Raw genomic sequence first — 26398 nt, forward strand, 5'->3', positions numbered from 1 at the left:
TTTGTAGTATCAAGTGCAGTATGTAGTTTCATAAGCTGTATAGTCTTGCATTAGTCACTAGGTGGTAGTCTATTAAATACCTTGTGAGATATGGAATATATTTTCCATTTTTAAATGAAGCACAAGAAAAAGCATCCTTTCTATCAAAGTACTCTGCTTCCTTTCTTTTAGTCTTGAGAGAGCTATTTGTCTGAAGGGTGCCTGCTTTGGCCAGGTGGCTTGGCCCTTGTTTATTACATTTCAGTTACATACATCCTTCTCCCCTCTCCACTCCAGCAATATATTTGTTTGTTTGCTTGTTTATGTATTCACCAGTACTTTCAGACATCCTGTTAGAAGCTCCTTGAATTTTTGTTTCTTTCTATAATTAAGACACATCCTTTTGTAGATTGTGAACCTGAGCTCAGCCAATGTGAGCCACTGGTCAGGGCCACTGGTTTAAGGGATAAAAAAGGAGCCGCAGCCTACCTGCTCTGTGTCCTTGCTTGGTTGGTTGATGGCCCACCCTTTGCAGAGGTAAACTTAGCCTTTCCAGAGTTTGAGTTGGTATCTTTATTCTTATGTGACACCACAACATCCCCAGCTATTTCTAACAAGTAGCATTATTCTCATTAAAATTTAACCATTTTTTTCTCTCTCTCTCTCTCTCTTTTGTCAGTCGTGGGCCTTGAACTCTGGGCCTAAGCATTGTCCCTGAGCTCAGCTCAAGGTTAGCACTATACCACTTGAGCCACAGTACCACTTCTGGTTTTCTGGTGGTTAACTGGAGGTAAGAGTCTCACAGACTTTCCTGCACAGGCTGGCTTTGAACCGTGATCCTCAGATCTCAGCCTCCTGAGTACTTAGGATTACAAGCATGAGCCACCGGCACCTGGCTATCATTCTTTTCTTTTTCTTGTGCCAGTACTGGGGTTTGAACTCAGAGCCCCATGTTCTCTTTGGTTTTTTTTTCTAGTTATGGTTGGCACTCTACCACTTGAGCTACAACTCCACTTCCAGCTTTTTGTTGGTTAATTGGGGAAGAGTCTCTCAGATTTTTCTGCCTTGGCTGGCTCTGACCAGAGATTGTCGGATCTCAGCCTCCTGAGTAGCTAGGTGGCACATCACACTCTGTAAGTAGGAAGAACTTGTTGAAGGCTTAACTTTTTGTTACTGTGATTTCTTCTAGCTCTCACAGTTCACTGTTTTTTTTTCTTGGTTAGTTTTTTTATTACTTTATATGTGTAAGGACATTCATTACTTTATATGCTCCAAGTACTTTTTAAAATTATTATTGGGACTGGGAATATGGCCTAGTGGTAGAGTGCTTGCCTCATATACACAAAACCCTGGGTTCGATTCCTCAGCACCACATATATAGAAAATGGCCAAAAGTGGCGCTGTGGCTCAAGTGGTAGAGTGCTAGTCTTGGGCAAAAAGAAGCCAAGGACAATGCTCAGGCCCCGAGTTCAAGCCCCAGGACTGGCAAACATAAAACAAAAAAGTTATTATAAAGGTTTGATAAGCAGAAGGGTTCCACTACATAAATTAGGTAATTCATTTTAGACAATGTTACCCCTTCCCTTACTCTCTCCTAGCGTCCAGGTACTTTTAATGCACTTAAGTGGCTTTATCCCAAATAATTTTGACAACAGGATATTTCACTTGTGCTCTTTGCCATAGAGCAGCCATTAAACATGTAGTTAAGAGCCCTTGTGATATTGAAATTTTGTTTTGTTGTTTTTGTTTCATCTCCTGGTGTTGGGATAAATACCTTTTTTTTTTTTTTTTGGCAAGCACTTAAGTGCTAAGTTACACCCAGCCCCAAAACTTAACTAAGGGCAAGTTTTAAAATTTCTGCTAGGGGGGAAGGGGGAAGGTGGGTGGGAATGAGGGAAGAGGTAACAAGTTGGATAAGAAATGTATGCACTGCACTGCCTTAAGTATGAAACTGTAACTCCTCTGTACATCACTCTGACAATAAAGACATAAATTTAAAAGAACTTTCTGCCAGATGTGGTTGGTGGCACACAGCTGTTAACAGCCACGAAGAGGATTCTGGTTCAAGGCTGGCCAGCAAAATAGCAAGAGACCCTATTCGAACAACAACAACAAAAACCTAACTAAAAGCAAAAGAACTAGGGGGCATCGGGCAAGTGGCAGGGGCTGACAAGCCCAAGGCCCCTGATTTCAATTTCTGGTACTACCAAAAAAAAAAAAGTGAATTAATGAAGACACAAGCAGGATTTTTCTATCCCTTCATATTTCTTATGAAGATAAGCACGTGAGTTACCGTAAGTAGCAGGGCGGTTGCAGTAAGCACCACATTTGTTTGGTAAGAGGAGTTGTTCTTTGAAGCAGCATTAATTTTTAAGCTACGGCTTCTTAACAAGGCGCACTGCACAGAGCGGCATACAGGAAGTGACACAAGCCCAATCCGAAGGCGGGCCAGCAGGGTGGCTCTGGGTGATGTTTAAAATAAAATTCAAATCTTGCGGTTTTAAAAATGAAGACTAAGGAGAAACAGGACCGCAGGGGAGGCGGGGCGTTCCGGTAACTTCAGGGGACGTTCCAGGGTCAGTGCCCTCCTCCAGCTAAGGTCGTTGGGCTCCCATCAAGACGGGGTCAGCCCCGTCTCCCCGCCGAGGAGCAGCCACTCCGGCTCTTCTGCCGGCCCCGCCTCTCCCACCTGAGCGCGCTCCGGACCCCGCCCCCGACCGCCGGCCCCGCCCCGTTGACGTCCGCCCCGTGCGGCGCCTAGTTGGCGCGCTGACGCTGACGTCCGACGCTCCAGGTACTTTCCCCCTAAGCCGGCCGGGCTCGGCGTGGGGGGGGCGGGGCGGAGCGCGGAGCGCGCATGCGCGGCAGCGCTAGCGCTCTCCCCGGACCGTGCGGGGCCTGAGCCTCTCGGCCGCCGGCGCAGATTCGGCCCGCGCCAGCACTCCCTGGCCGCCATGTCTACCACCCTCAAGCGGGAGTTCGAGGAGCTGGATGCTCAGTCTCGCTGGCAGCAGCTGTACTTGGTGAGTCCAGTGTGTGTCCGCGCGGCCACCGCTGCCTTTCTCTGAGGACCCGGGCTCGCGCCAGCGGGACCCGCTCCCGCCTCCCCCGCCTCCCGCCCGGGGCGGAAGTGGCGGCGCGGGCCGCGTCAGGGCGCGCCTGCGCACCGTGCGCTCTCCGCGCCGGAGAGAAACTTTCTCGCCCGCAGGCCTGGTCCCGCGCGCGGCGCCGGCGCCCACTGGGTTCGGGAGGGCGGCGCCACAGCGGCGCCTGGTGGCGGCGCGGCTGGGCCCCCGCGGGGCGCGGCGCTGGGGCGAGGACCGACTGGGAGCTCGGGCTGTGGGCGCGAGGGCCGGCGCGCGGCCCTCCGGGACATGCGGGCTCCTGAGCCGGGGCCCGGCGGCGGCCCCCACGCTCCGTCACCGGCAGGTGTGGGAGCCAGCGCGCGGGGCGGCCCCGGACGGAGCCGGCACCGCCGCCCGGCCGAGCCGCACCGTAGCTCACGCCGGCGAGCGAGTTTCCATCGGCGCGCGCACTGGTCTAAGCGTGTGGCGCTCAGCTAAGTCGGCGCAAAAGGCGCCGCGGGGCCCCGTCCCGTCCCCTCGTCCCGTGTGCTGGTACCTGTGCACGCCTCCTTATCCATCTAGTGCCGGCCGGGGGCGTGAACGCGGCCCGCCGCCGGCGCTCAGCCTGTTACGCTCACGGCTAGCTCTCTACCACCTGAACCGTAGTTCCGCTTCCGGCTCCTCGGTGGTTACCCCGAGGGGAGAGTCGCGGGTTTAACCGCTCTGGCTGCGTGGTCTCAGCCTCCCGCGTAGTCAGGGTCACCGGCGTGGGCCAGGGCTCCCTTCCCGTGGGCACGCCTTTGTGACTGCTCCGTCGGTCCTTCCTTCTCCTCCTCTCCTTCCTTCCTTCCCTCCCCACCTTCTCCCTCTCTTCCTTTCGCTTCATCCCTCCTTCCTTCTCTTCCTTTTCCTTCTTTTCCTTTCCCTCCTTCCCCTCCCTTCTCCCTCTCTTCCTTTTCTTCCCTCTCACTTCTCCCTCGCCCTCCCTCCCTTCTCTCATTTCTCTGCCTCTTCTTTTCCCTCCCTTTCTTCTTCCTTTCCTCCCTCTCTTCCTTTTTTCCTTCCTTCCCTCCCTCCCTTTCCTTCACCAGTGAACTATCTTCTGATTCACACAAAACTTTTTCTCTTTAAAAACTAATGGCTTATCTTCTTTTGCTTAATCATTAACATATTATGAATTTGGTGAATGAAGAGTTGTTAAAAGCTCCTCCTCCTGTTTGGTGGTTCTCTCACATAGTTTTTTTTTTCTTTTTCCCTTAAGTCTTTTTCTCCATTTTATTTAATTATATGACAATAAAAACATTTCCTTTGTTGTGACATCGGAACTGTAATTTTCATCTTGAACATGTTAGGCATACCTTGATTCTCATGAGTTCTGGCTGTATTAAAATAAGTTACTAACTTTTAAGCAGTGCTGGTAAGGACTCTTCCAGTTGTAGAGTCCTAATGGAAATTCTAGTAGGAATTTTTATGAGTTCAGATGCATGTTTTCCAGTTACATTTGTTAGCACAGCTACTGTTTCAAAAGATGCAAGTGACAGATGGAAATACAGACTTAAGGGAAAGACAAATTCTACAACTTAACATTCTGATTAAAGCAGTTTAATTGTTTATATCATTAATATCCTTGAGAGGTTAGTGGAAGTTCTGATTCTCGCTAGAAGAATGCACATACTTGTATCAGCCACTGAAAATTTCACATTCAGCTGCAAAAAGTTCAGGAAACTCTTCCATGGACTTGTACCTAGGAGTTGTGTCATTTACATGGTTGGGTAGGCCTGGTACCAGTTTTTTCTAATGCATTGAAGGAGTATTAGTTTGGTCAGTAGAAACCTTGCCATGCACACTAGTGTAAAAAGAGTAGATTATAAACCACCAGAATTAGTAATGGAAAGAGGTCAGAAGAGTTTGGATCAAGTCTTTTCTGTGATTCTCACAAGTGGAAAATCTGGTCTGAGAGCCAGATATAAGGTCCAAGAAATCAAGTCTATGATAGGGGAGAAACATATTTGTCAAATATATCTGATTGGCTGCTCAGGACCATCTATCTACCTGTGAGAAACTGAAATGGAAATAGTTAACTAAGTTTAAAGTTCAAATTTGAAGAGAGGCCTGAACTCTTAAGTACAATTTTGGAACTCATAAGCACATAGGCAGTGTTTGAGACTAGGTAAAATACAGTGTTTGGAAATGCTAAAATTCAGGAACAGAATCTTAATGGACAAGGATATTTGAGAGTAAGAGAAAGAATCTTGCAATAAGGAAGTGGAAGGAATTGCCAGGGAATTTGCCAAAGGTGGCAGAGGAGTGAGGGAGGAAAGTTGATAGTTCAATCAAGGCTGAAAGGGCTCATCAGATTATTTAAAGAGAGCAATTTCAGTGTGTGCTGTTCCCTAGAGTTGAGAAAAGAGGGAAGGAAGAAGTGCAGACAAGCAATTAGAAACCTCTTCCAAGAAGCCTGGTTTTCAGGAGAGGCAGCGAAAGGAAACATGACTATTTAATTTCTCTTATGGTTTTCCATTGCTCACAACATAAATTCAGTCCCATTTACTCACAAGGCTTTATATCCTGCCTCTGTGGCTTTGTTTCTTTTTCCTTTTTTTTTTTTTGACAGCATTGCTTGAAAGTTAATAACTTATTTTAATACAGTCTGAACTCATGAGAATCAAGGTATGCCTAACATGTTCAAGATGAAAATTACAGTCCCAACATCGTAAGCTGGCAGCTTTTACAACTCTTCTCATACTCTGAGTATTGGGATTACAGGTGTGTGTCACTATGACTGATTCCCATTTCCTTCCTTTTTCCTACTATGATTTGTGGAAGTGTGTATCCATTCTTTCCTTGGGGCCTTTTGTAGTTTGCTGTGGCACATCTCTTCAAATCCTATTCCCCTTCTTCCTTAATACTTTCAACTTATCCCTGAAGTCTCCCTTGGGGAGCCTTCCCCACCCTCTAAGCTGAGCGAGTCCCAATTAAAACCTACTATAACTTCTTATGACTTCCCCTTTTTTAGTGGTGAATTGGATGTCATTTCCAACTGATTATTTCAGGAACATAATTTGCATTAAACAAACCACATTGAAAAATAACAATACTTGAATAGAAGTAGTGTGTTTTAAGTGGGCTTTATGTTTTATGAGAATAGTAGGTGATGCCTGTGATAATGTTGATTAGTGGTTGTGCTCTTTTGGTAATGCCCTGAGTTCAAGCCCTAGTACTACTGCTGTTGACAAATAAATAAATATATAAATACATAAATCTTAGGGGCTGGGAATGTGGGGGAGTGGTAGAATGCTTGCCTAGCATGCATGAAGCTCTGGGTTTGATTCCTCAGCACCACATAAACAGAAAAGGCTGGAAGTTGTTCTGTGGCTCAAGTGGTGGTAGAGTGCTAGCTAGCCTTGAGCAAGAAGAAGCTCAGGGACAGTGCTCACGCTCTGAGTTCTAGTTCCAGGACTGGCAAAAAAAAAAAAATCTTAGCCACAGTGGTGCTGTGGCTCAAGTGGCAGAGCATAGCTTTGAACAAAAGAAGCTTGGACAGTGCCCAGGCCCCAGAGTTTAAGCCCCAGACCAGCAAAAACAAATCTTGCAGGACAAATTAACATTGAATCTGAAATTCTTTTTATCGCTAAATAATTGCCTTTAGGACATTACTTTAGCAATAGGGAGTTTCTTAGAGTAAACTTTAGAGTTGGAGCAAAACTGACAGAAACACTTAGTAAACATTTGGTAAATATTTGTTGGATAATTATCTTACAAGGAAATAGATGACTTTTTACAAGGAAAGGGCAGCTTAATTATGTGATTACAGGATGAGCCTTAAAGAAAGGTTGGAGGGGTTTGAAGAAGGGATAATTGTTAGAGCCAGAAACCTCAGAAGGAAGGAGCCAATGAGATCACCGAAACATAGGTGGAAGAATTAGAGTGCAGTGTGCAGATGTGAGATTTCTGGAAAAGTCTAATTTGGTTTGACTGGACATACCAACAACATTACTTAAGTCTGAGGTTACTTTTGGCTTTTTGGGCAATGTTCATGATTGCTTTTTTTTTTGTCTTTAATCACTGCTGATTGCTGTCTGATTCAGGTTGTGCAGGCTGGGCAAAGAAAAACAAAGGAGCTTTGTGAACCTGTCAAGAAAGGGAGTAAAACTGTTAGGGAAATGACAAGAGCTAAATCACCGAATAAGTGATGGTCCCTAAGTAATTTGGTTGATTAATCAGGGTTTATGAACCATGGAACACTTAAACTGATTATATTCAAGTATTGTCAGAAAAAGAAAGTTTTACCATTTGTTGTATAGGCTATTTTTTTTTAAGTCAGCACTGTGTCTTTACAGTACAGGTTAAGCATAACTTAAAAAAAATAAAAAATGTCCCAAAATTTGAAAGTTGAACATGGGCATGATGCCACAAGCAGCAAATTCCAATCTAATTGCCACAGTCAAAACACAAGTGCCAGTTGGGCACTGGTGGTTCATTCCTGGAATCCTAGCTACTCAATAGTCTGAAACTTGGAGGATCACTGTTTTAAACCAGCCTGTGAGACTCCATCTGTAATTATCTAGCCCAAAGCCCAGCTGGTGGTGAGGCTGAGCAGACTAGAGGCCCTGAATTCAAGTCCTGGTACTGTTAAAAACACAGTCACCATAAAACATATAAAACTACTTTTAGACTATGTGAGGCATTCCATCAGGAATAGGCTTGGGTCCTATCCCTCAAGAAATTTCCTTATGTATATACAAATATTCCAAATGCAAAAAAAAAATAGTTCAGAGTCTGAAACAGTTCAGATTTCAAGCATTTTGGATAAAGAATACTTGACATAGTTATACCTAAGTGGGAGGCCAGTGTGACAGATAAGTCAAAGTTGTCTGATTTTACAACACTTCCCTAACTCAGACTATAAGTACACATTCTTCTGCCTTCTGTTTAACTCAGTGCTTCTACATGGTTGCACAAGCTCCTTGGATTCCTGGAAAATCAGCTGCTTCACCTTGGTCACGTGGGATGTATTCTGAGCCTACTTTACCTATCTGGAAGACGTCTGTGTTCCTTTGAGTATGAGTCACATTGTTTGAAAACTGCCTGCTTGTCTGCCTAGCTCCTTCCAGAGTACCCTTCCTTCCTATCACTTGGTAGTAGTGCCTACAACATGCTGGATGCTCAATAAGTATTCACTAACATAGGAGTATTGCTTCTCTCTCAAAAAAATGTCAGCACTTTGGTTTATTCCAAACTTCTCAATTATGTGGCTAAGGAAACACTGGTTCAACACAAGGTGATGGATTTATATAGTGTTACAATATCCATTAGTTGACATGGTATGGCTCAAAGCCAGACCTCATTTTTGCACTGCTGTAATTTGCCATAGTGACTGATTATATACATTGCATTTTCTTTCTTTTTTAAAAAGTTTTTTTTATTGTTATTATAAAGGTGATGTACAGAGAGGTTACAGTTACGTAAGTCAGGTAGAAAGTACATTTCTTGTTGGACAGTGTCACCCCTTCCCTTGCTCTCTCCCAGTTTTTCCCTCCTATCCCCACCCACAAGTTGCATAGTTAATTTTCAAAATAGTGCCTAGTGAGTACTCCTGCTACATTTGTTCACCCTTTGTCCCACTGTTTCTGCGCTCCCCCTAACGCTCCCAAAGACAAACAAGACAAAAATAAGAAACAAAAACAGCATGATTTACTTGAGATTAGTGGCTTATAGAGTCATCCTAATTTTTGGTGGTTAGGAGGGACTAGAAATGCTATACTAGGGTTATTGTGGGTATTGCAGTAATTAAAACAGTATCTGGAATCCCTGAATCAAACTTGAATAGGATTTTCAAACCTCTTTGACCTGTTGACTTATGTATTCATGAAGGTATTAGTTTCTAAGTTATTCCATAGCTCACTCATCAGATTTTTAAATAGATCTGTGACTCTCAAAGGATAAGGACCACTGTGTAAAGCCTTTGAAGTGACCCAATAGAGAATACATACTTTGAAATCATATTATTTTTCCTTTGACACATGTTCTGTAGATTGCTGATAATTATAATGATGGAATCCAGATAGTTGGATTTGTCCCCTAACTTTTCTAATTTGCCTCTTAGCCCTTTTTGGCTTCTCTCACCCAGGGATCATTGCTCTCTAGACATTTCCTGAACTCTATTTAGCGAACCATAACAGCTGTTGTAATCTGTTGTATTAAGCTGCCTCATTTTTATTCTCTTACGAGCTCACTCTTCCTACTTTTGTTTTCCTTCAGTTTGTCATCTGGACAAACTAGAAGTATGGACAAATAAGGTCTATTATAAATGAAATTAAAATTAACATAGTTGTCCTATCACTTTCTCAGATAAATGTCATGATTTGTTTCTACCTGGATATTCTTTTTTAAATTTTTTTCTTATTTATTGTCAAAGTAACGTACCGAGTGGTTACAGTTTCATACGTTAGGCATTGGATATATTTCTTGTACTGTTTGTTACCTCCTCCCTCATTCCTCCCTCCTCTTCCCCCTTTCCCTCTCCCCCCATGAGTTGTTCAGTTGGTTTACACCAAACAGTTTTGCAAGTATTGCTTTTATAGTTGTCTTTTTATCCTCTGTCTGGGGTGGATGAGGGTAGGACTTGAACATGAAACAAGCTAGTTAAGTCTTAGAGGATGACTCCACTTTAGGTTAAAACAAAAAAAACACACAAGTACCCACAAGCATCTGAAATGTTACCTGGACATTATTAACTGGATTCTTTATTGCTGCCATAAAGTCAGTATTCATCCTCCCCTCTTGCTGTTACTGGGCTTGAACTCAAGGCCATGGGCTCACATGCACTCACTAGGTTTCCTTGCGTATAGCTGGTGCTCTACTACTTGGGCCATACTTCTAGCTTGTCTTTTGGCTGGTTAATTGGAAGTAGAGTCTCTCATACTTTTCTGCTTTTTAACTATGGTCATCCAGGTCTCAGCCTCTTGAATAGCTAGGATTACAGTTGTGAGCCACCATGATCTGCTAGTCATTAAAGACTAATTTTGCTGGAGTGCTGTTCTTTGCAGAATAGCAAGCTTTTTTGTTACTTTTTTTTTCACGGTGGGTCTTGAACTCAGGGCCTGGGCTCTATCTCTGAGTTTTTTCACTCAAGGTTAGCACACTACCACTTTAAGCCACTGCTCATTTCCCGTTTTCTGGTGGTTAATTGGAGATGAGAGTCTTAAGTACTTTTCTGCCCCAGGCTTACTTTCAACACCAATCCTCAGGTCACTGCCTCCTGAGTAGGATGCCAGGCCTGAGCCACTGGGACCCAGCTAGAAGCTTATATCTATGGATTTCTGGTATCTTCTTCAATGTAAAGAAGAATTAGGGTGTGAGTGTGTGTCCATCTTTCTGTTTTCTTTTAAATCCCAAGATACCTAGTTTTAATAGGCTTTTTGTTTTATCAGTTTCTTTTGGCTCATATCACTGATCCTTTATAACTTTGTCTCAAATTGTTTTCATTCCTCTGAAGAAAATCTCATAGTGCATTATATTTGAGTAGTTTCATTTTATTTTTTTTATGTTTCTTAAAATATTTTTTTATTTAATGTCATTTTTTCTTTTTTATGTTGTGAATTTCATCAAATATAACCATCCAGGACTTTTTTTTTTTTTTTACCATATTAGGTAAGATTACCATAAACAAGTAAGTTTATATAAACATTATTTTCAATGTTCTCTGACTTTCCAAGTTAGATTCTACATATTGTCAGTGTTGATATGTTCAGGAATATATAGTATAATTTGGGCTGGGGACATAGCCTAGTGGCAAGAGTGCCTGCCTCGGATACACGAGGCCCTAGGTTCGATTCCCCAGCACCACGTATAAAGAAAACGGCCAGAAGCGGCGCTGTGACTCAAGTGGCAGAGTGCTAGCCTTGAGCGGGAAGAAGCCAGGGACAGTGCTCAGGCCCTGAGTCCAAGGCCCACGACTGGCAAAAAAAAAAAAAAAAAAAAAAAAAAAAATATATATATATATATATATATAGTATAATTTATGAGACAAGCTTCGACCCAAAAGTCTTACTTTGAGTCCTATGTCTGTGGGCAAGCCAGCCTATCAAAACCTTGAGTCTACAACCATGAAGGACTATTAAACAACATACCCTGCCTATTTTACAGGGATGCCAAGTGAATCAATTAAGTCAATATATGTAAAATTTTTTGAAGTCTATAAAGTACTTAGAATGACAATTACAGATCAGCCAGTAAAGTTAGTCACTAGAATCATACTCATGCCTGCTGTAACCAGAAGCTTTTAAATGATCAAGCTTAACAGTGGTCAGGTAAGTAAAAGAAGGCTATAGGACACAGTATGTTTCTAGCCTACTCTACTGAGTCTAATCTTTAGGAAGACTTAATATATTTTAAGGGAGAAAAAAACCTCAGTTAATATATCTGTTAGTGTCTAAAACAAGATGCAACCACTAATTCAAAAATAGGAGGGTTCCCCCCCCCAGAAGAGTGCATTCTTTAATAGAACTATATTCGAGTAAGAACTCCATACATATAGCATACCTTAACACAGGAGAGTAAGGAAGAACTATTTTACATTACATTGAACACTCAGGTGATTTGCAAGTTATCCCTCCCTCCAACCAAATACTTGTGTGTGGTTTTTTTTTAATATATATTATAGATGTTGCAGTCAGTTCTATATATGCCATCAATCAGTTTTTACATGTAGTCACGTAAAGCACACCTGTTTGCCCGATGTGTTTGTTTCAGAGGAGTTGGAGTGATTGAATTACTGCCTGCTTTTCAATGTTTCCACCAGCCATTTCATTGCCTCATTAAGTCCAGTGCCTTTGGTTGCTGATGTTTTGAATATCTGCCATTTCCGATCCTTCAAGGCAGGCGACCCAAGTGAATTTGCCATCTCTGAGGGCATCATGGCCTGCTCCATGTCCTGCTTATTTGCAAACACCACTAAAATGGCTTTTCTCAGCTCTTCTTCCTCCAACATAGCAACTAATTCTGACTTGGAAGTCTACCACATAAATGACTGTATCTGTGTTTGAATAATAACACCTCCAATATGGCCTAATACGTCCTCCTAGGTCCCAGATTTGGAATTTAAGGTTTTTGTATGTCACCACCGTCTCTACATTAAATCCAATAGTAGGAATAGTAGTAACGACTTCTCCAACCTGTAGATGGTATAAAATTGTTTTTCCTGCACCATCTAATCCCCAAATCAAAATCCTCATTTTCCAGGTTCCAAAGAGACTGGAAAAAATACTTGAAAAAAAGCCACCCATGGTGAACCACCTGTCCGCCCTCACCAATCCTCACAGATGGGCCTGGGCTCGGCAGTCCCGGCGTTGCCACCTCGGTCCGCCTTGGTCTCCTCCAGCTTGGCCCGCCTGCAACTTCCACGTTGGACTCTCGGGCGGAGGGGCTATTTTTTTTTTTTGGCCAGTCCTGGGCCTTGGACTCAGGGCCTGAGCACTGTCCCTGGCTTCTTCCCGCTCAAGGCTAGCACTCTGACACTTGAGCCACAGCGCCGCTTCTGGCCGTTTTCTGTATATGTGGTGCTGGGGAATCGAACCTAGGGCCTCGTGTATCCGAGGCAGGCACTCTTGCCACTAGGCTATATCTCCAGCCCCCGGAGGGGCTATTTTTTGAGAGCTATCAATTTCTCTTTACAGTTAATGTGCTTCCAAGAAGTCTTTCTTTGGGTTTCATTCAGGTTATATGAATCCTGGAGTTTGTACCACTCTTCCTGGTAAAGGAAGAAAATTACAGTTACTTCATACAATGGGGGCTGCTTCTACCTTATTTTTTGTTGTTTTTGTTGCTAGTCCTCTTAGGGCCTGGATGCTGTCCCTTAGCTTTTTTAGGTTCAAGGCTGGCACTCTACCTTTTGAGCCACATCTCCACATATTGGTTAATTGGTTAATTAGATTTTTCCTTCCTGGGCTGGCTTTGAACTGTGATCCTCACATACCAGCCTCCCAAGTACCTAGGATGATAGGCATGAATCACTGGTGTCAGGCATGAGGGCTTATTTTTATTCTATTTTATTATTTATTTTTTGCCAGTCCTGGGCTTTGGACTCAGGGCCTGAGCACTGTCCCTGGCTTCTTTTTGCTCAAGGCTAGCACTCTGCCACTTGAGCCACAGCGCCACTTCTGGCCATTTTCTATATATGTGGTGCTGAGGAATCGAACCCAGGGCTTCATGTATATGATGCGAGCACTCTTGCCACTAGGCCATATTCCCAGCCCGAGGGCTTATTTTTATTTGTTTTTATTTTTTTGTTTTGTGCCAGTCCTGGGGCTTGGACTCAGGGCCTGAACACTGTCCCTGGCTTCTTTATGCTCAAGGCTAGCACTCTACCACTTGAGCCACAGCACCACTTCTGGCTTTTTCTATATATTGGTGCTGAGGAATCAAACCCAGGGCTTCATGTATATGAGGCAAGCACTCTACCACTAGGCCATATTCCCAGCCCCTGAGGGCTTATTTTTAAAATGAATGTATAATACTAGTTCCCGTCTCTTTTAAAAACTCTATTATTCTCATTGTCACCCTGGGTTTCCCAGGATGAAATAGCTATAATTTTTTTTATTATATAATACCAATTTTATTTTTTTTAAGTCTAGGACTTTAAGATAATTCCAAATTGAGAATGAATTTTTACTTATGGAAGAACATACCTAAATTTACAAGTTATATTTTAAGTCCTTAAGGAAATCATAAGTTATATGATAAAAGTGTTTACCTTTTTGGGGAGGTGGGGGGTGGGGATATCTTGCTATGCCCAAGCTGGTTTCAAATCCCCAAATTGCTGTACTACTAGTGTATGCCAGTACAACCAGAGAAAGTGTTTACTTTTATTAATCAAATGTTTGTGTGCTTGTGCATATACTCTGTAAAGTTGTTATTGGAAAGAGTGAAATAGCTTGCATTCTTTGAAAGTTTATTAAATTTAGGATGTTCATACTTGGTTGTGTCACTTAATAAAGGCATATTATTACCTTGGAGATATTGCAGGTTCAGTTCCAGACTACTGCAATATAGCAAAGAACAATAAAATAATTATTTGTTTCTTTGTCCATATAAAAGTCATATTGATATTATGCTGTAGTCTGTTAGCTGGGCAATAAGTGTAAAAAATACATAGACCTTAATTAAAACTTTTTTTGTTGGTCAGTACTGAGCCTTGGGTTTGCTAGACAGGTACTTTACTAGAGAGCTATAAATCCAGCCCTTAGTTGCCTTGGTTATTTTTGAGAAAGGGCCTTGCTTCCTGCTCTATCCTGGACCGTGATCCATCCGTTTTAGGCTTCCTGTCATAACTGGGATAACAGGCACATGTCACTATGACCAGCCTTAGGATCTCATGGACTTCGCTGCTTGGGCTGGACCTCCCAATCTCAGCCTCCCAGGTACCTAGAATGTAGCCATGCTTTACTATTTCCAGCTCTTACCAAGAAGAGGTCTCATACATACTTAGGCTGGCCTTCAGTGGTGATCCTCCCTATCTCAATCTGTGTGAGTCACTGCCCCCAGCTATTCATTGAAAAGGGAATCTTGTGAACTTGTTACCTGGACTGGCCTTGAGCTGCAGTCTTTTCTAAACCAGCCTCCTGAACAGCTAGGATTATAAGCACCTGACTAACAGTGCCATCTTAATCCATAAACATGGCTTCAGTTACTTAGGTAGTCTTAAATTTAAATGTTTTGGAGGTTTTAGTTGCCTTTAGTTATCCTAAGTGTATTTTATTCTCCTTCATGCCATTGTAAATAGATTTATGTTATTTCTTTTTGTTTTAGATTGTTAATCGTTGCACCTAAGTTTTTGTGTACTGTTGTTACATCTTGCAACTTTGCTGAATTTATTAGCTTTTAACAATTTTCAATGAATTCTTCATGCTTTTTTTTTGGCCAGACCTGGGGCTTGGACTCAGCCTGAGCATTGTCCCTGGCTTCTTTTTGTTCAAGGCTAGCACTCTACCTCTTGACCCATAGCGCCACTTCCAGCTTTTTCTGTTTATGTGGTGCTTGAGGAATCAAACCCAGGGCTTCATGCATGCTAGGTAAGCACTCTCCCACTAAGTAATATTCCCACCCCCTTCATGGTTTTCTATGCATAAGATCATTTCATTTGTGGAGAGACTTTAATTGCCTATGGTTGTTTTTTTTTCTTGCCTAAGTGCTCTGGTTAGAGCTTTTCATGTTCCATTGAAATGGTGAAATCAGACATTCTTGTCTTATTCCTGGCCAATTATATCATCCTGTTTGTTGAGTAATTAACTCCCCCCAATTTATACTTACTTCCATAATTTACAGAATTTCTGTATGTGTGTTAAGTGAATGAAACAAGGACATCACTTGGATAATCTATTCATTCTCCACCTGTTCACCTTCATTTCTTGGATTTCTCTCCCCTATACAATTCAAGTCTCGGGTTGTAGTTCATTAGTTCTTTCTTTTTTGGGGAGCAGAGTCAATACTGGAACTTGAACTCAAGGCTTCAAACTCTACTTTTTTTTTCACTTCTCAATGGCACTCTATTACCATTTACACTATGCCTCCAGTTGTTTTTTTCTTTTTTTTTTTCATTTACTTTTACATCTTTGTGTCTTTGTTCCCATAAGTTTTCTGTGTCTTGTCTGTTTGACTCCTTGCGTTTGTGGTGGTAATTATTTTTGCTTGTTCAGCTGGCACTCCACTTACTTGACCCATGCCTCCAGTCCTCCTTTTTTTTTTTTTTTTGCTGGTCTGGGTGCTATTTCTGAGCCTCTTTGTATGCAAGGCTAGCACTCTACCACTTCAGCTACAGCACAGTTTATGGCTTTTTCTGTGATTAATTGGTGATAAAAGTCTCATGGACTTTGCTGCCTGAGCTGGCTTCAAACCGTCATCCTCAGATCTCAGCTAAGATTACAGGTGTGAGCCACCGGTGCCTAGCTTTGGAGATGGAGTCCTGCAGACTTTTCTGCCTAAGGTGGATTAAAACCAAGATGCTCTTGATCTCAGCATGAGCCCCTGGTGCCTAGATGTTACCCTAGTTATAGACATTCTCCTGCTCTATTAATGCATTATACTCCTCACTTTAGGAAGCAAAAATAAATCTTCAAGTATTTCCTTTAAAAGTGAACATACTTATTGCAACTTATTTGACACATTCCTTGGTAGTCTTAAAGAAGTCTGATTTTGTTTTAAGAAAAGGAAAATTTTGAGAAACAATCCTGCAAACGTCAATAAAATTAATGATAAGAGAAATTATAGGATGCCATAACAAATGGATATAATTTAAAATTTTATAAGAATGTTAAAATCTTGTAATTACAAGTAAAAATTTAGAAGCTTTGTTGTAGATGTTGAGTTATAATATGTAGTTGATGTGTCCAAAACATTGATAAGAAGAAAACTTGTAGGGCTGGAGGTATATCACAAGTGGTAGAGTGGTAGCTGAGCAAGCAAACTGAAGTGACTGTGAGACCCTGAGTTCAAAACCCCAATGCCTACAAAACAAAAAGGAAAAAATCATGTGGTGCCAGTCACTCAAAGGTCCCCACCCCCATATTTGAAACCTAAGGGATTTTGATAGTAAATAATGTTAGCATCCCCATGAGCTTACATTTGGTGCTGATACATGCATTTTGTTTCTTTTTCATTATTTTACTTTTGTTTTGCTTGATGCTGTTTCGGAGCTTCATTTTGCTCAAAGCTAATGTTCTACCACTTGAGTCAGAGCTTTATCCCTGGCTTTTTTCAGGTGGGATTGGGGGAATTTATTGGAAAGGAGAGTCTCATGTACTTTCCTTCCCAAGCTGGCTTTGTACTGTGATTCTCAGATACTACCCTCTTGAGCATCTAGGACCACAGATGTGAGCCACCAGCCCCCTTCTTCCTTTATTTAGTTTAAGACACACACACACACACACACACACACACACACACACACACACACACAGAGAGACACAGGAATGCTCAGCAAGAAAAATGAGATTGTGTTATTTGTAGCAAAGTGGATGGAACTTAGAGGCCAGGTTGAGAGAAGAAATAAGCCAAATTCAAGAAGCCAAGTATCATTTATAGATTATAGATCTAAAGTGATGATAATAATAGTAATGGTAAAGAAACATGAGGTAAAAGGGAGACTTTCTAGGAGGGCATCAGTGAGAGAAAGGGTGTTATTGAGAGGGTAAAGAGGAACGAAAGGTAGGGGGGTGTGGGTGTGGGTGTGGGTGTGTGAAGACAACATAATGAAACCTACCAATTGCTGTTTGCTGTTAGGGAAAGAGAGTGGGAGGAATAGGAATATAGTAGAAGATATGTTTGTTCAAAATACACAGTGTGAAAGTATCACAATGAAGCCCCCTCATGCCACAAATAGGTGCTAATTCAAAATAAGACTAGAGTATATGAAATAGCATACTGAAAACATGATTTGGTTTTCTAGGATGACAAAAACTTTACAGTATGTCTCTAAGACCAAACAATTACCAAATAAACATAAAAAGGTCCAGGATAGACCTATCAGAGGATCACAATAGCTCAACAGCTATGAACATATGATTATATAAGATGAGGCTGAACAAAATGAACTCCAAGAGATGGAAACCGGAGGATTTTATTGTTGTTACATTTAATGTACTAGGCAAAATTCCTTTGGCCTACCCTTGTGGTCACTGTATATGATTTTGGTACACTGGATATTGTATATATGCTTATCTGAACTAGGGAAGGGAAAGAAAAATGACGGAGAGGGTATAACAAATAAGACAAGAAATGTACTCACTACCTTATTATGTAACTGTACCCCCTCAGTACATCACCTTGTCAATAAAATTTAATTAAAAATAAATACAAAAGAATAATAAACTGTGAGAAGACTGAATATCTAGTTCTGTGGCAGAGCACTTGCTTATCATTCTGGGATCTATTCCCACACCAAACAAACTACCATAAAGAGGTCTTAAACTTTTGGTACTCTATTGGTGCGTCAAATATTTATATCAGGACTGACTAGCAGAGTTGTAACAAAATCCCTAGCTTGAAAAAGCCTCTAAGAACTCTGGGGAAAGTACCATTAAGAGACTACATAAGGGGCTGGGAATGTGGCCTAGTGGTAGAGTGCTTGCCTCATATACATGAAGCCCTGGGTTCAATTCCTCAGTACCACAGAAACAGAAAAAGCCAGAAGTGGCGCTGTGGCTCAAGTGGTATAGAGTGCTAGCCTTGAGCAAAACTAAGCCAGGGACAGTGTTCAGGCCCTGAGTTCAAGCCCCAGGACTGGCAAAAGAGAGAGAGAGAGAGAGAGAGAGAGAGAGAGAGAGAGAGAGAGAGAGAGAGAGAGAGAGAGAGAGAGAGAGACTACATAAAATACTAGAAGTCCCTCCGTTTGTGTGATAGGAATCTGAATTAGAGAGGACACCAGGGTGAGGTAATAACCAATGAAATAGTGGAGGGAAGACTGAACTGAAAGGACTTGGATCTGAAGAAAAGGGACCACAAAGTCATATTTTGAAAAATGTTGTCAAGGGTTTGGGCAACTGCAGGCCTATATCTTTCTACTTCTCTGTGGGGAGAAACACTATCACAGCAGAGTCCTAGTGTTCTGACTCTTCATCTGCTCACAGCAGCCTATGGGAGCAGTTGCCTGTCAAAGCATTCTTCCCACAATCAAAGGAACCTTACAGAGCAAGTTCAAGGCCAGCCTAAGCTACATAGCAAGATCCCGCTTCCACAAAAACAAAGGCTGGGGAATGTAGCTTATTGGTAGAATGCAAAAAATAAAACAAATGGGATAGGGAGGAAAGGAAAGAAAGGTAAAAGGTAAAGAGAAAAGGGAAGGAAGAAGCAGGGAGGGAATGCTGGATTTTGTTGTATGTCTCCTGAGACTAATTGTGTTATGTCACAATAAATGATAGCAGGTGACTCATGAAAATGTTAAGTATTGGTTTGGGTAGGAATTTATGTTAAGTATTGGTTTGGACAAGGTCATTTTAGAAATATTTTGTACTTTTAAGAAGTAAGCTAGGGCACATTCATTTAAAATTTAAAAACCTAAGTTTCAAAATATGTTACATACCATCCAGATACTTAGCTGAAAGTATTTGTTGGTTTCAATTCCAATTACTGCATACTACAGTGACATTTTTTTTTCCAGAGTTCAGAATTCAAACCAGACATCACTAGAGTTAATTATAAGAGCTGTCTGAAATTTATCCACACTTAAAACTTAGGCTTATAATTTTCAAATTTTTTATTTTTATTCTCTTAATCTTATAAAGTGCAGTTTTAAAAATATTTTCCCTTTTCTATTTTCAACTTTTTGTATTCAGTAGTAAACTTACTGAACTGGATAATTTTATGTGGAGTTTATAAAAATTTGCCTTTGAAGCTTTTGTCAAGGTCACATCAAGAATAGATAAAGCCATATTAGCTATTAATGGGTTCTGGGAAATTCATTACCTTGAAGGACATATTGATGTAGTTTTAAAGTTTGTAAGTCCATCATACAAAGGAGCCAAGAGAATTTTGGCAGTGTGATGGGAGCATAATAAGATGGTTTTCTTATTTTGTAGCCAGTAGGAATATGACCTGGTTTAACATTTTCTTAAAATTTTACCAAACCGTATACTAGAAATCATCTAAAAAGCAAAGACACTGGGTATTTTCTTTTTAATCGAAGCATCTATTTCCACCCCTAATTTTTCCAGCAGTACTGAATTGCATTCACATAGCATAAAATCTACACATTTAAAATGTACGGTTTAGTTGGAGGCATGGATCAAGTGGTGGAGCTACTTGACTAGAAAGTATGGGACCCTGAGTTTAAAACCTGGTGCCACCAACACACACACACACACACACACATACACACACACACACATACACACACACACACACTGTACAGGTTAGTAGTTTTTATTTTGTAGATGTGCAACTAAATTTTGGCCCGAATATTTTCAACAGCCCCAGAAGAAACTACAAATTGTGATTCCATAGTTCTACTTCCACCTTAGTCCCAGATTAATTTTTAATTTACTATTTGTCTCTGGATTTTCCTCTTCTGTGCATTTTACATAAATGGAATAATAAAATGTATATCCTTTTGAATCCGGCTTAGTGTAATGTTTTTAAAGCCTGTTTATATTATAACATTACTTCACTAGTGTTTCCTGATAAATTACATTGCATAGTATAGATAATTACTACATTGTGTTTATCCATTCAATAATTGATAGGCATTTAGGTGGATTTAACTTTTTTGTTATCCTAAGTCATGTTACTATGAATATTTGTGCCTCTTTTTCTGTCACATATATTCACTTCTCTGAGTATGTGTCTTCATAACTTATTATTCATAAATTTTTGCTTAGTATACATTATCCCAAATTGGTGGCACTATTTAACCTAAAATTTTGAAGCATAATATAGGCAGAATTTACAAATTATAGACAGACAGCTTAATGAATTCATTTTTTTGGTGCCAGAATTGGGGCTTGAACCCAGGGTCTAGAACTGTCCCTTAGCATTTTTGCTCAAGGTATCACTCTACCACTTGAATCACACTTCCACTTCTTTTTGATAGTTAATTGGAGATAAGAATTTCATGGACTCTTACTGCTTGGGCTGCCTTCTACTTTGATGGTCTGATCTCATCTTCCTGAGTCAGGATTATAGGCATGAGCCATCAGTACCCGATTCCTTATCTGTACCTATCACCTAAACCATATATAAACACTTCCCACCTCACAAAAGGTGTCTTCGTGCTCTTCAATTGAAGTAACCACTATTTTTTCATTTTGTCAACGTTGAATTATTTTATTGCTTGTCCACGTTGTTTCTTCATGTTGCTTCATGTAGTATGATTGTTTTTATTTTCTTGTCAGCTTGAGTTACATGCTTTGAGCTTGCTTGGCCTCCTTGCTTATTGCTACTCTACAACTTGAGCCAGACCTCTAGCTCCATCCAGCCCTGCTTTTTTTTTGTTGCTGTTATTGTTAACTGGTTGGACTGGTCTTGAACCTAGATCCTAGAGACACAAGCCTCACAAACTTTCCTCCCCAGATTGGCTTTGAACTGTAATCCTCAGATCTCAGACTCCTAAGCTATGCTTACAGGCATGAACCGTCAGTATTTAGCCGATTGTTCTTTGTGCATGCATGCATGTGTGTGGTGTGTGTTGGTCCTGAGGCTTGCACTTAGGGCCCTGGACACTATCCTTGAGGGTTTTTTTTTTCTGCTCATGGCTAGTGCTCTGTCACTTTAGTCCACAGCTCGACTTCCAGCTTTTTTTTGTAGTTTATTAGAGATAAGTCTCACAGACCTTACTCTTGCCTGGCCTGACTTTGAACCATGATCCTCAGATCTCGGCTTTTTGAGTAGTTAGAATTACAGGTTTTTGAGCCGGTGCCTGGTTTATATTTATTATTTATTTTTTGTCTGAGACTGGGACTGGAACTCAGTATCTGACACTTTTGCTCATTGGCTGGCATTCTTACCACCTGAGCCATGTCTCTAACCCCTGATTGTTCTTTTTAATTGCTATTATATAGTCTATTTTATGTTTCTTTAAGGCCATTCTAGGTCAGTTGGTTTCAGGCATCTGTAAATATCTACTGAAAGAAGGCCTCAATTTTGTGATCCTCATGAAAGAATTCTTTTGTCAGATTTGTTACAGTAAAACATTGGAATTATGGTGATTTTACAATGGTGACTTGCATTTTTGAAATTTTATTTATTTTTGAAACTACTGGGGTATAAACTCAGGGCCTTATGCTTGCTAAGTAGGTGCTCTACCAGCTGTGCCATACTCCTGGGCCTTTTTTTTTTTTGCTTATTTTTTCAGAAAGAGTCATGTTTTTGTTCATGGCTGGCCTCTGATCTCAGTCCTCCTACTATCTAGGACTACAGTTGTGTGCTGCTCACCCAGCTTATTGAATAATATGGAACCACACTTAACATTTTGCCTGGATTGGTCTTGAACCTCAATCTTCTATATTTCTGTTTTCCAAGAATTATAAGTGTGAGCTGGCTGAGAATAAGTGCCTGGCTGAGAATTCCTAAAAATTTATAATAGTACTATTAGGCATAGTCATTGCTAATAAAATGAAGAAAGAGTAGCTGGACAAACCATAAGAAAAATGTCTCATTCTTGTATTTCAGCCCAGCAAACTTTACTAGATCAGTACAGCTCCATTGGTATAAAAATACATTTCAGAAAAAAGTATATTGCATGCATAAAACATTAATAAATGAATAAGCCAGGCGCTAGTGGCTCACGTTTGTAATCCTAGCACTCAGGAGACTGAGGTCTGAGGATTGTGTTTCAAAGCCAGCCCAGACAGGAAAGTCCACGAGACTCTTATTTCCAGTTACCCTCCAGAAAACCAGAAATGGCGCTGTGCTTCAAGTGGGAAGAGTGCTAGCCTTGAGCTGAAGGACCCAGGGACAGCACCCAGGCCCCAAAGATCAAGCCCCTGACTGCCCCCACCTAAAAAAATTGAAATAATAGGAGAAAGTAGATACATTGAAAAGAGAGGATCAGAATTTAAAGTTATATTCTCTGGCCAATAGATAAGCTATAAGGCCATTGATAATATTCTAGAATCTAGGCTTTAAAAAAAAAGTGGTGGGTATTCTAGGCAATTCACATATGTATAGGTATTTTTCAAATATAAATAATGAACTAAGGGACTGGGAATGTGGCTTAGTGGTAGAGTACTACTACCTTGCATGCATGAATCCCTGGGTTCGATTCCTCAGCACCACATATATAGAAAAAACCAGGAGTGGCTCTGTGGCTCAAGTGGTAGAGTGCTAGCTTTGAGCAAACAGAAGCCAGCGATAGTGCTCAGGCCCTGAGTTCAAGCCCCAGGACTGGCAAAATAAAATATAATAATAATAATAATAATAATAATAATGAACTAAGTCGATTTTTCTTCCAAATAGCAAATGAAATGATTCACTTTCGTTTATTGACATGTTAACCTTTTGTTCATATCATACATTATCTTCTTGAGACTGTGTGTTTATACTGCTACTCAAATGATGAGGGCTTTTTTTTTTTTTTGGCTGGTCCTGGGGCTTGAACTTGAGGCCTAGGCATTGTCCCTGAGCCTCTCTGTGTTCAAGGCTTGCACTCTACCACTTGAACCACAGTGCTACTTCCTGCCTTTTCTGTTTATGTGGTACTGAGGAATGGAACCCAGGACCTCATACGTGTACTCAGACCTCAGGTAAGCACTCTACCACTAAGCCACATTCCCAGCCCATGAAGGCTTCCTCCCCCCCCCATCCCCCATTTGTGTGCCTGTCCTAGGCCTTGCACTCAGGGCCTGGACACTGTCCCTGAACTTTCTTGCTCAAAGATAGTGATCTACCACTTGAGCCACAGCTCCCTTCAGGTTTTTGATGGTTAATTGGAGGGAAGAGTCTCATGGACATTCCTACTCCTGCTGGCTGGCTTTGAGCTGTGATCTTTAGACCTCAACCTCCTGAGTAGCTAGGATTATAGGCATGAGCCACTGGTATGACTTGAGGGCTTATTATAAAAATTATGTGTAATAATCAGATGATATACCATGATTTATTCACCTATCTTTTCTTTGTCCTCGGAGAAAATAACTGAAAGATCTTTGTGTGATTCATGAATATTTTGGATCACTGCTTCCTGTAAACAAGAAGTAACTAGTGACTCAGTTATTCCTTGCCGTTTTTGAGCAAAAATCATACTGAAAAACAAACTAGATTTAGGATTGGGTTTTTTGGTTGGTTGGTTGCTAAACTATACAAATGAAGATCTTTACCATTTGAATTTATCACAGGTATGATTTGTTAAATTAGATCAGTGTTTTTCATCTGAATATTGGTAGGAGTTAGGGGTTGATTTTTTTTTTTTCTGTCTAGGGACATTTGGCAGGAAATTTTTCTGTTACAGTTAGAGGTATCACTGACACCCTGAGAAGAGGATAGGGAAGTTACTTCCAGTTCTGTGCCCCATACAAGGCAGCCACCATACATAACAAAGGATTATCCAGCCTGATCAGAAGTGCTTTAGTTGAGAAACTTTGGATCCAGAGGTTCACTGCTGTTGGGAAACATTCTGATATAATATTTAGGAGCACAGTTTATGAGTTCTCTGCTGTTGAAGGAAAAGTTTTAGCACCAAAACAGTAATATGACTGGTTTTGCGATCTAGATTTGGGGAATATCTCAGCTGTCGGTCTTCTTAGTCTCATTTTGAGAGACTCCATTTATTTTATGGCATACACAAAATGCATATAAACTTATGTTGAGTATTTCCTCATCTATGTCTTTTTGTTTAAGTTACCTAGGCTGCTCTCAAAACTCCCGGGCTCAAGTGATCACCCTTCTGAGTGTCTGGACCTTCGGGTACACACTGCCATGTTTGACTTTAGTCTTCATTATAAACCTTTTCCTGAAACAAAACCTAGTGATTCTGTTTAGGCCCATTGGCCAGATTGTGCCACAAGACTATTGTCAACTGTAAATGAGACTTTTAGTTGGGCTTATTGTAAATTAGAAAATGAAATCAGAAACATGTAGTAAGAAAAAAGGGGTTCATCTGTAGAGGCTGCTCCTTCCTTCCTTCCTTCCTTCCTTCCTTCCTTCCTTCCTTCCTTCCTCCTCCTTCCTCCCTCCTTCCCCCCCTTTTCCCCCCTTCCCTCCCTCCCTCCCTTCCTCACTTTCTTCCTTTCCTGAGGCTTGAATTCTGGGCCTGGGCTTCGTCCCTGAGCTTCTTTTGCTCACAGCTAGAGCTACTACTTGAGCACAGTGCCACTTCTGGCTTTTTTTTTTTTTTCTAGGTAGTTTATTGGAGATAAGAGTCTCATGGACATTCCTGCCTGTATTGGCTTAAAACTGCCATCCTCAGATCTCAGCCTCCTGAGTATCTAGAATTACAGGTGTGAGCCACAAGCACCCAGCAGAGGTTGCTGCTTAAGTAAAGCATCTGGCTTTCTAATTTTCACTGAAATTAAAGATGCAGAGGAGAACAAATGGTAACATTGGAGATTTGAGAGAATGGACTTAACTGCAAGAGTTATTTTTATTATTAGCTGAAAAATATATTTATGACTATTTGGTAAGTCCGAGGACTTGGAATAGGATTTTCCCCCTTGTGTTTTATAAGTGTTTGTATGTAAAACACAAGAATTAAAGAATTTACCTCAAGGTATCATGGAGTCCTGTCCTCTACCCCTTGTTTTTTACCCTTCTCAAAAAGTCATCATTAGCTGGGCTCAGTGGCTCATGCTCAGGAGGGTGAGCTCTGAGAATTGAGGTTCAAAGCCAGCCCAGGCAAGAAAGTCTGTGAGACTCCAATTAACCACCAGAAAACCGGAAGGGATGCTATGGCTTAAGTGGTAGAGCAGTAGCTTTGAGCTGAAGAGCCCAGGGACCAGTGCGCAGGCCCAGAGTTCAAGTCTCACTACCAACAACAACAAAAAAGTCATTATCCTTCCTATACACCAGTAGACCAATAGTTTTTGGTTTTTTTTTTATTTCAATTTATACTAAGAAGGCCATTTAAGATTTCTCAGGGGGCTGGGGATATGGCCTAGTGGCAAGAGTGCTTGCCTCCTATATATGAGGCCTTGGGTTCAATTCCCCAGCACCACATATACAGAAAACGGCCAGGAGTGGTGCTGTGGCTCAAGTGGCAGAGTGCTAGCCTTGAGCAAAAAGAAGCCACGGACAGTGCTCAGGCCCTGAGTCCAAGGCCCAGGACTGGCCAAAAAAAAAAAAAAGATTTCTCAGGGTAAATCTTTTGACCTTTTTTGCCTGGCCACCTTACTCCCTTCCTCTTTTGCGGCTGGGTACTGTGGCTTGAACCCAGGTCCTTGGGGTATACTAGGTAAGAACTTGGCTACTCAAGCTATATCCTTAGCCTTTAAAAATTTTTGACTTTGAGGAGCTGGGAATGAGGCTTAGCGGTACAGTGCTTGCCTAGCATACATGAAGCGCTCTGGGTTAGGTTCCTCAGCACCACATATATAGAAAAGGCCAGAAGTGGCGCTGTGGCTCAAGTGGTAGAGTGCTAGCCTTGAGCAAAAGGAAGCCAGAGACAGTGCTCAGGCCCTGAGTTCAAGTCCCAGGATTGGCAAAAAAAAAAAAAACTCCAAAAAAAATTTTTGAGTTTGAGTAAGGTCTTGCTAAATTGCACTAGGCTGGCCTTGAATGCAGGATCATCCTATGTCCACCTCCCAAGTAGCTGGGACTGCAGGCATGCACCAACATACGTTGCTAGCATAACTTTCTTTAAGAAAGTTAGAAAATGAGTTAATATCACAAATATGAAGAATAAATAGGAGTACTTGCATGTGTTTGTGTTTATATGC

At 41.3% G+C, this 26398-nt stretch overlaps 1 protein-coding gene and 1 pseudogene across 2 annotated transcripts in view; one reads left to right on the forward strand and one right to left on the reverse strand.

Moving 5' to 3' along the window:
- Window positions 1-2805: 2805 nt before the first annotated feature.
- Ptpn2 (protein tyrosine phosphatase non-receptor type 2) overlaps window positions 2806-26398 on the forward strand; it is a 97818-nt gene continuing 74225 nt past the window's right edge. The window contains exon 1 of one of the 2 annotated variants that reach the window (XM_048363039.1): window positions 2806-3002. In XM_048363039.1, the coding sequence (XP_048218996.1) occupies window positions 2934-3002 (69 nt within the window). In that variant the 5' untranslated portion in view covers window positions 2806-2933. The remainder of the gene's footprint in view (window positions 3003-26398) is intronic. The other variant, XM_048363040.1, reaches the window with a different exon arrangement.
- LOC125363782 lies at window positions 11523-12380 on the reverse strand (annotated as a pseudogene).

Source organism: Perognathus longimembris, chromosome 15 (genome assembly GCF_023159225.1).
Source record: "Perognathus longimembris pacificus isolate PPM17 chromosome 15, ASM2315922v1, whole genome shotgun sequence".
NCBI classification, from domain to species: domain Eukaryota; kingdom Metazoa; phylum Chordata; class Mammalia; order Rodentia; family Heteromyidae; genus Perognathus; species Perognathus longimembris.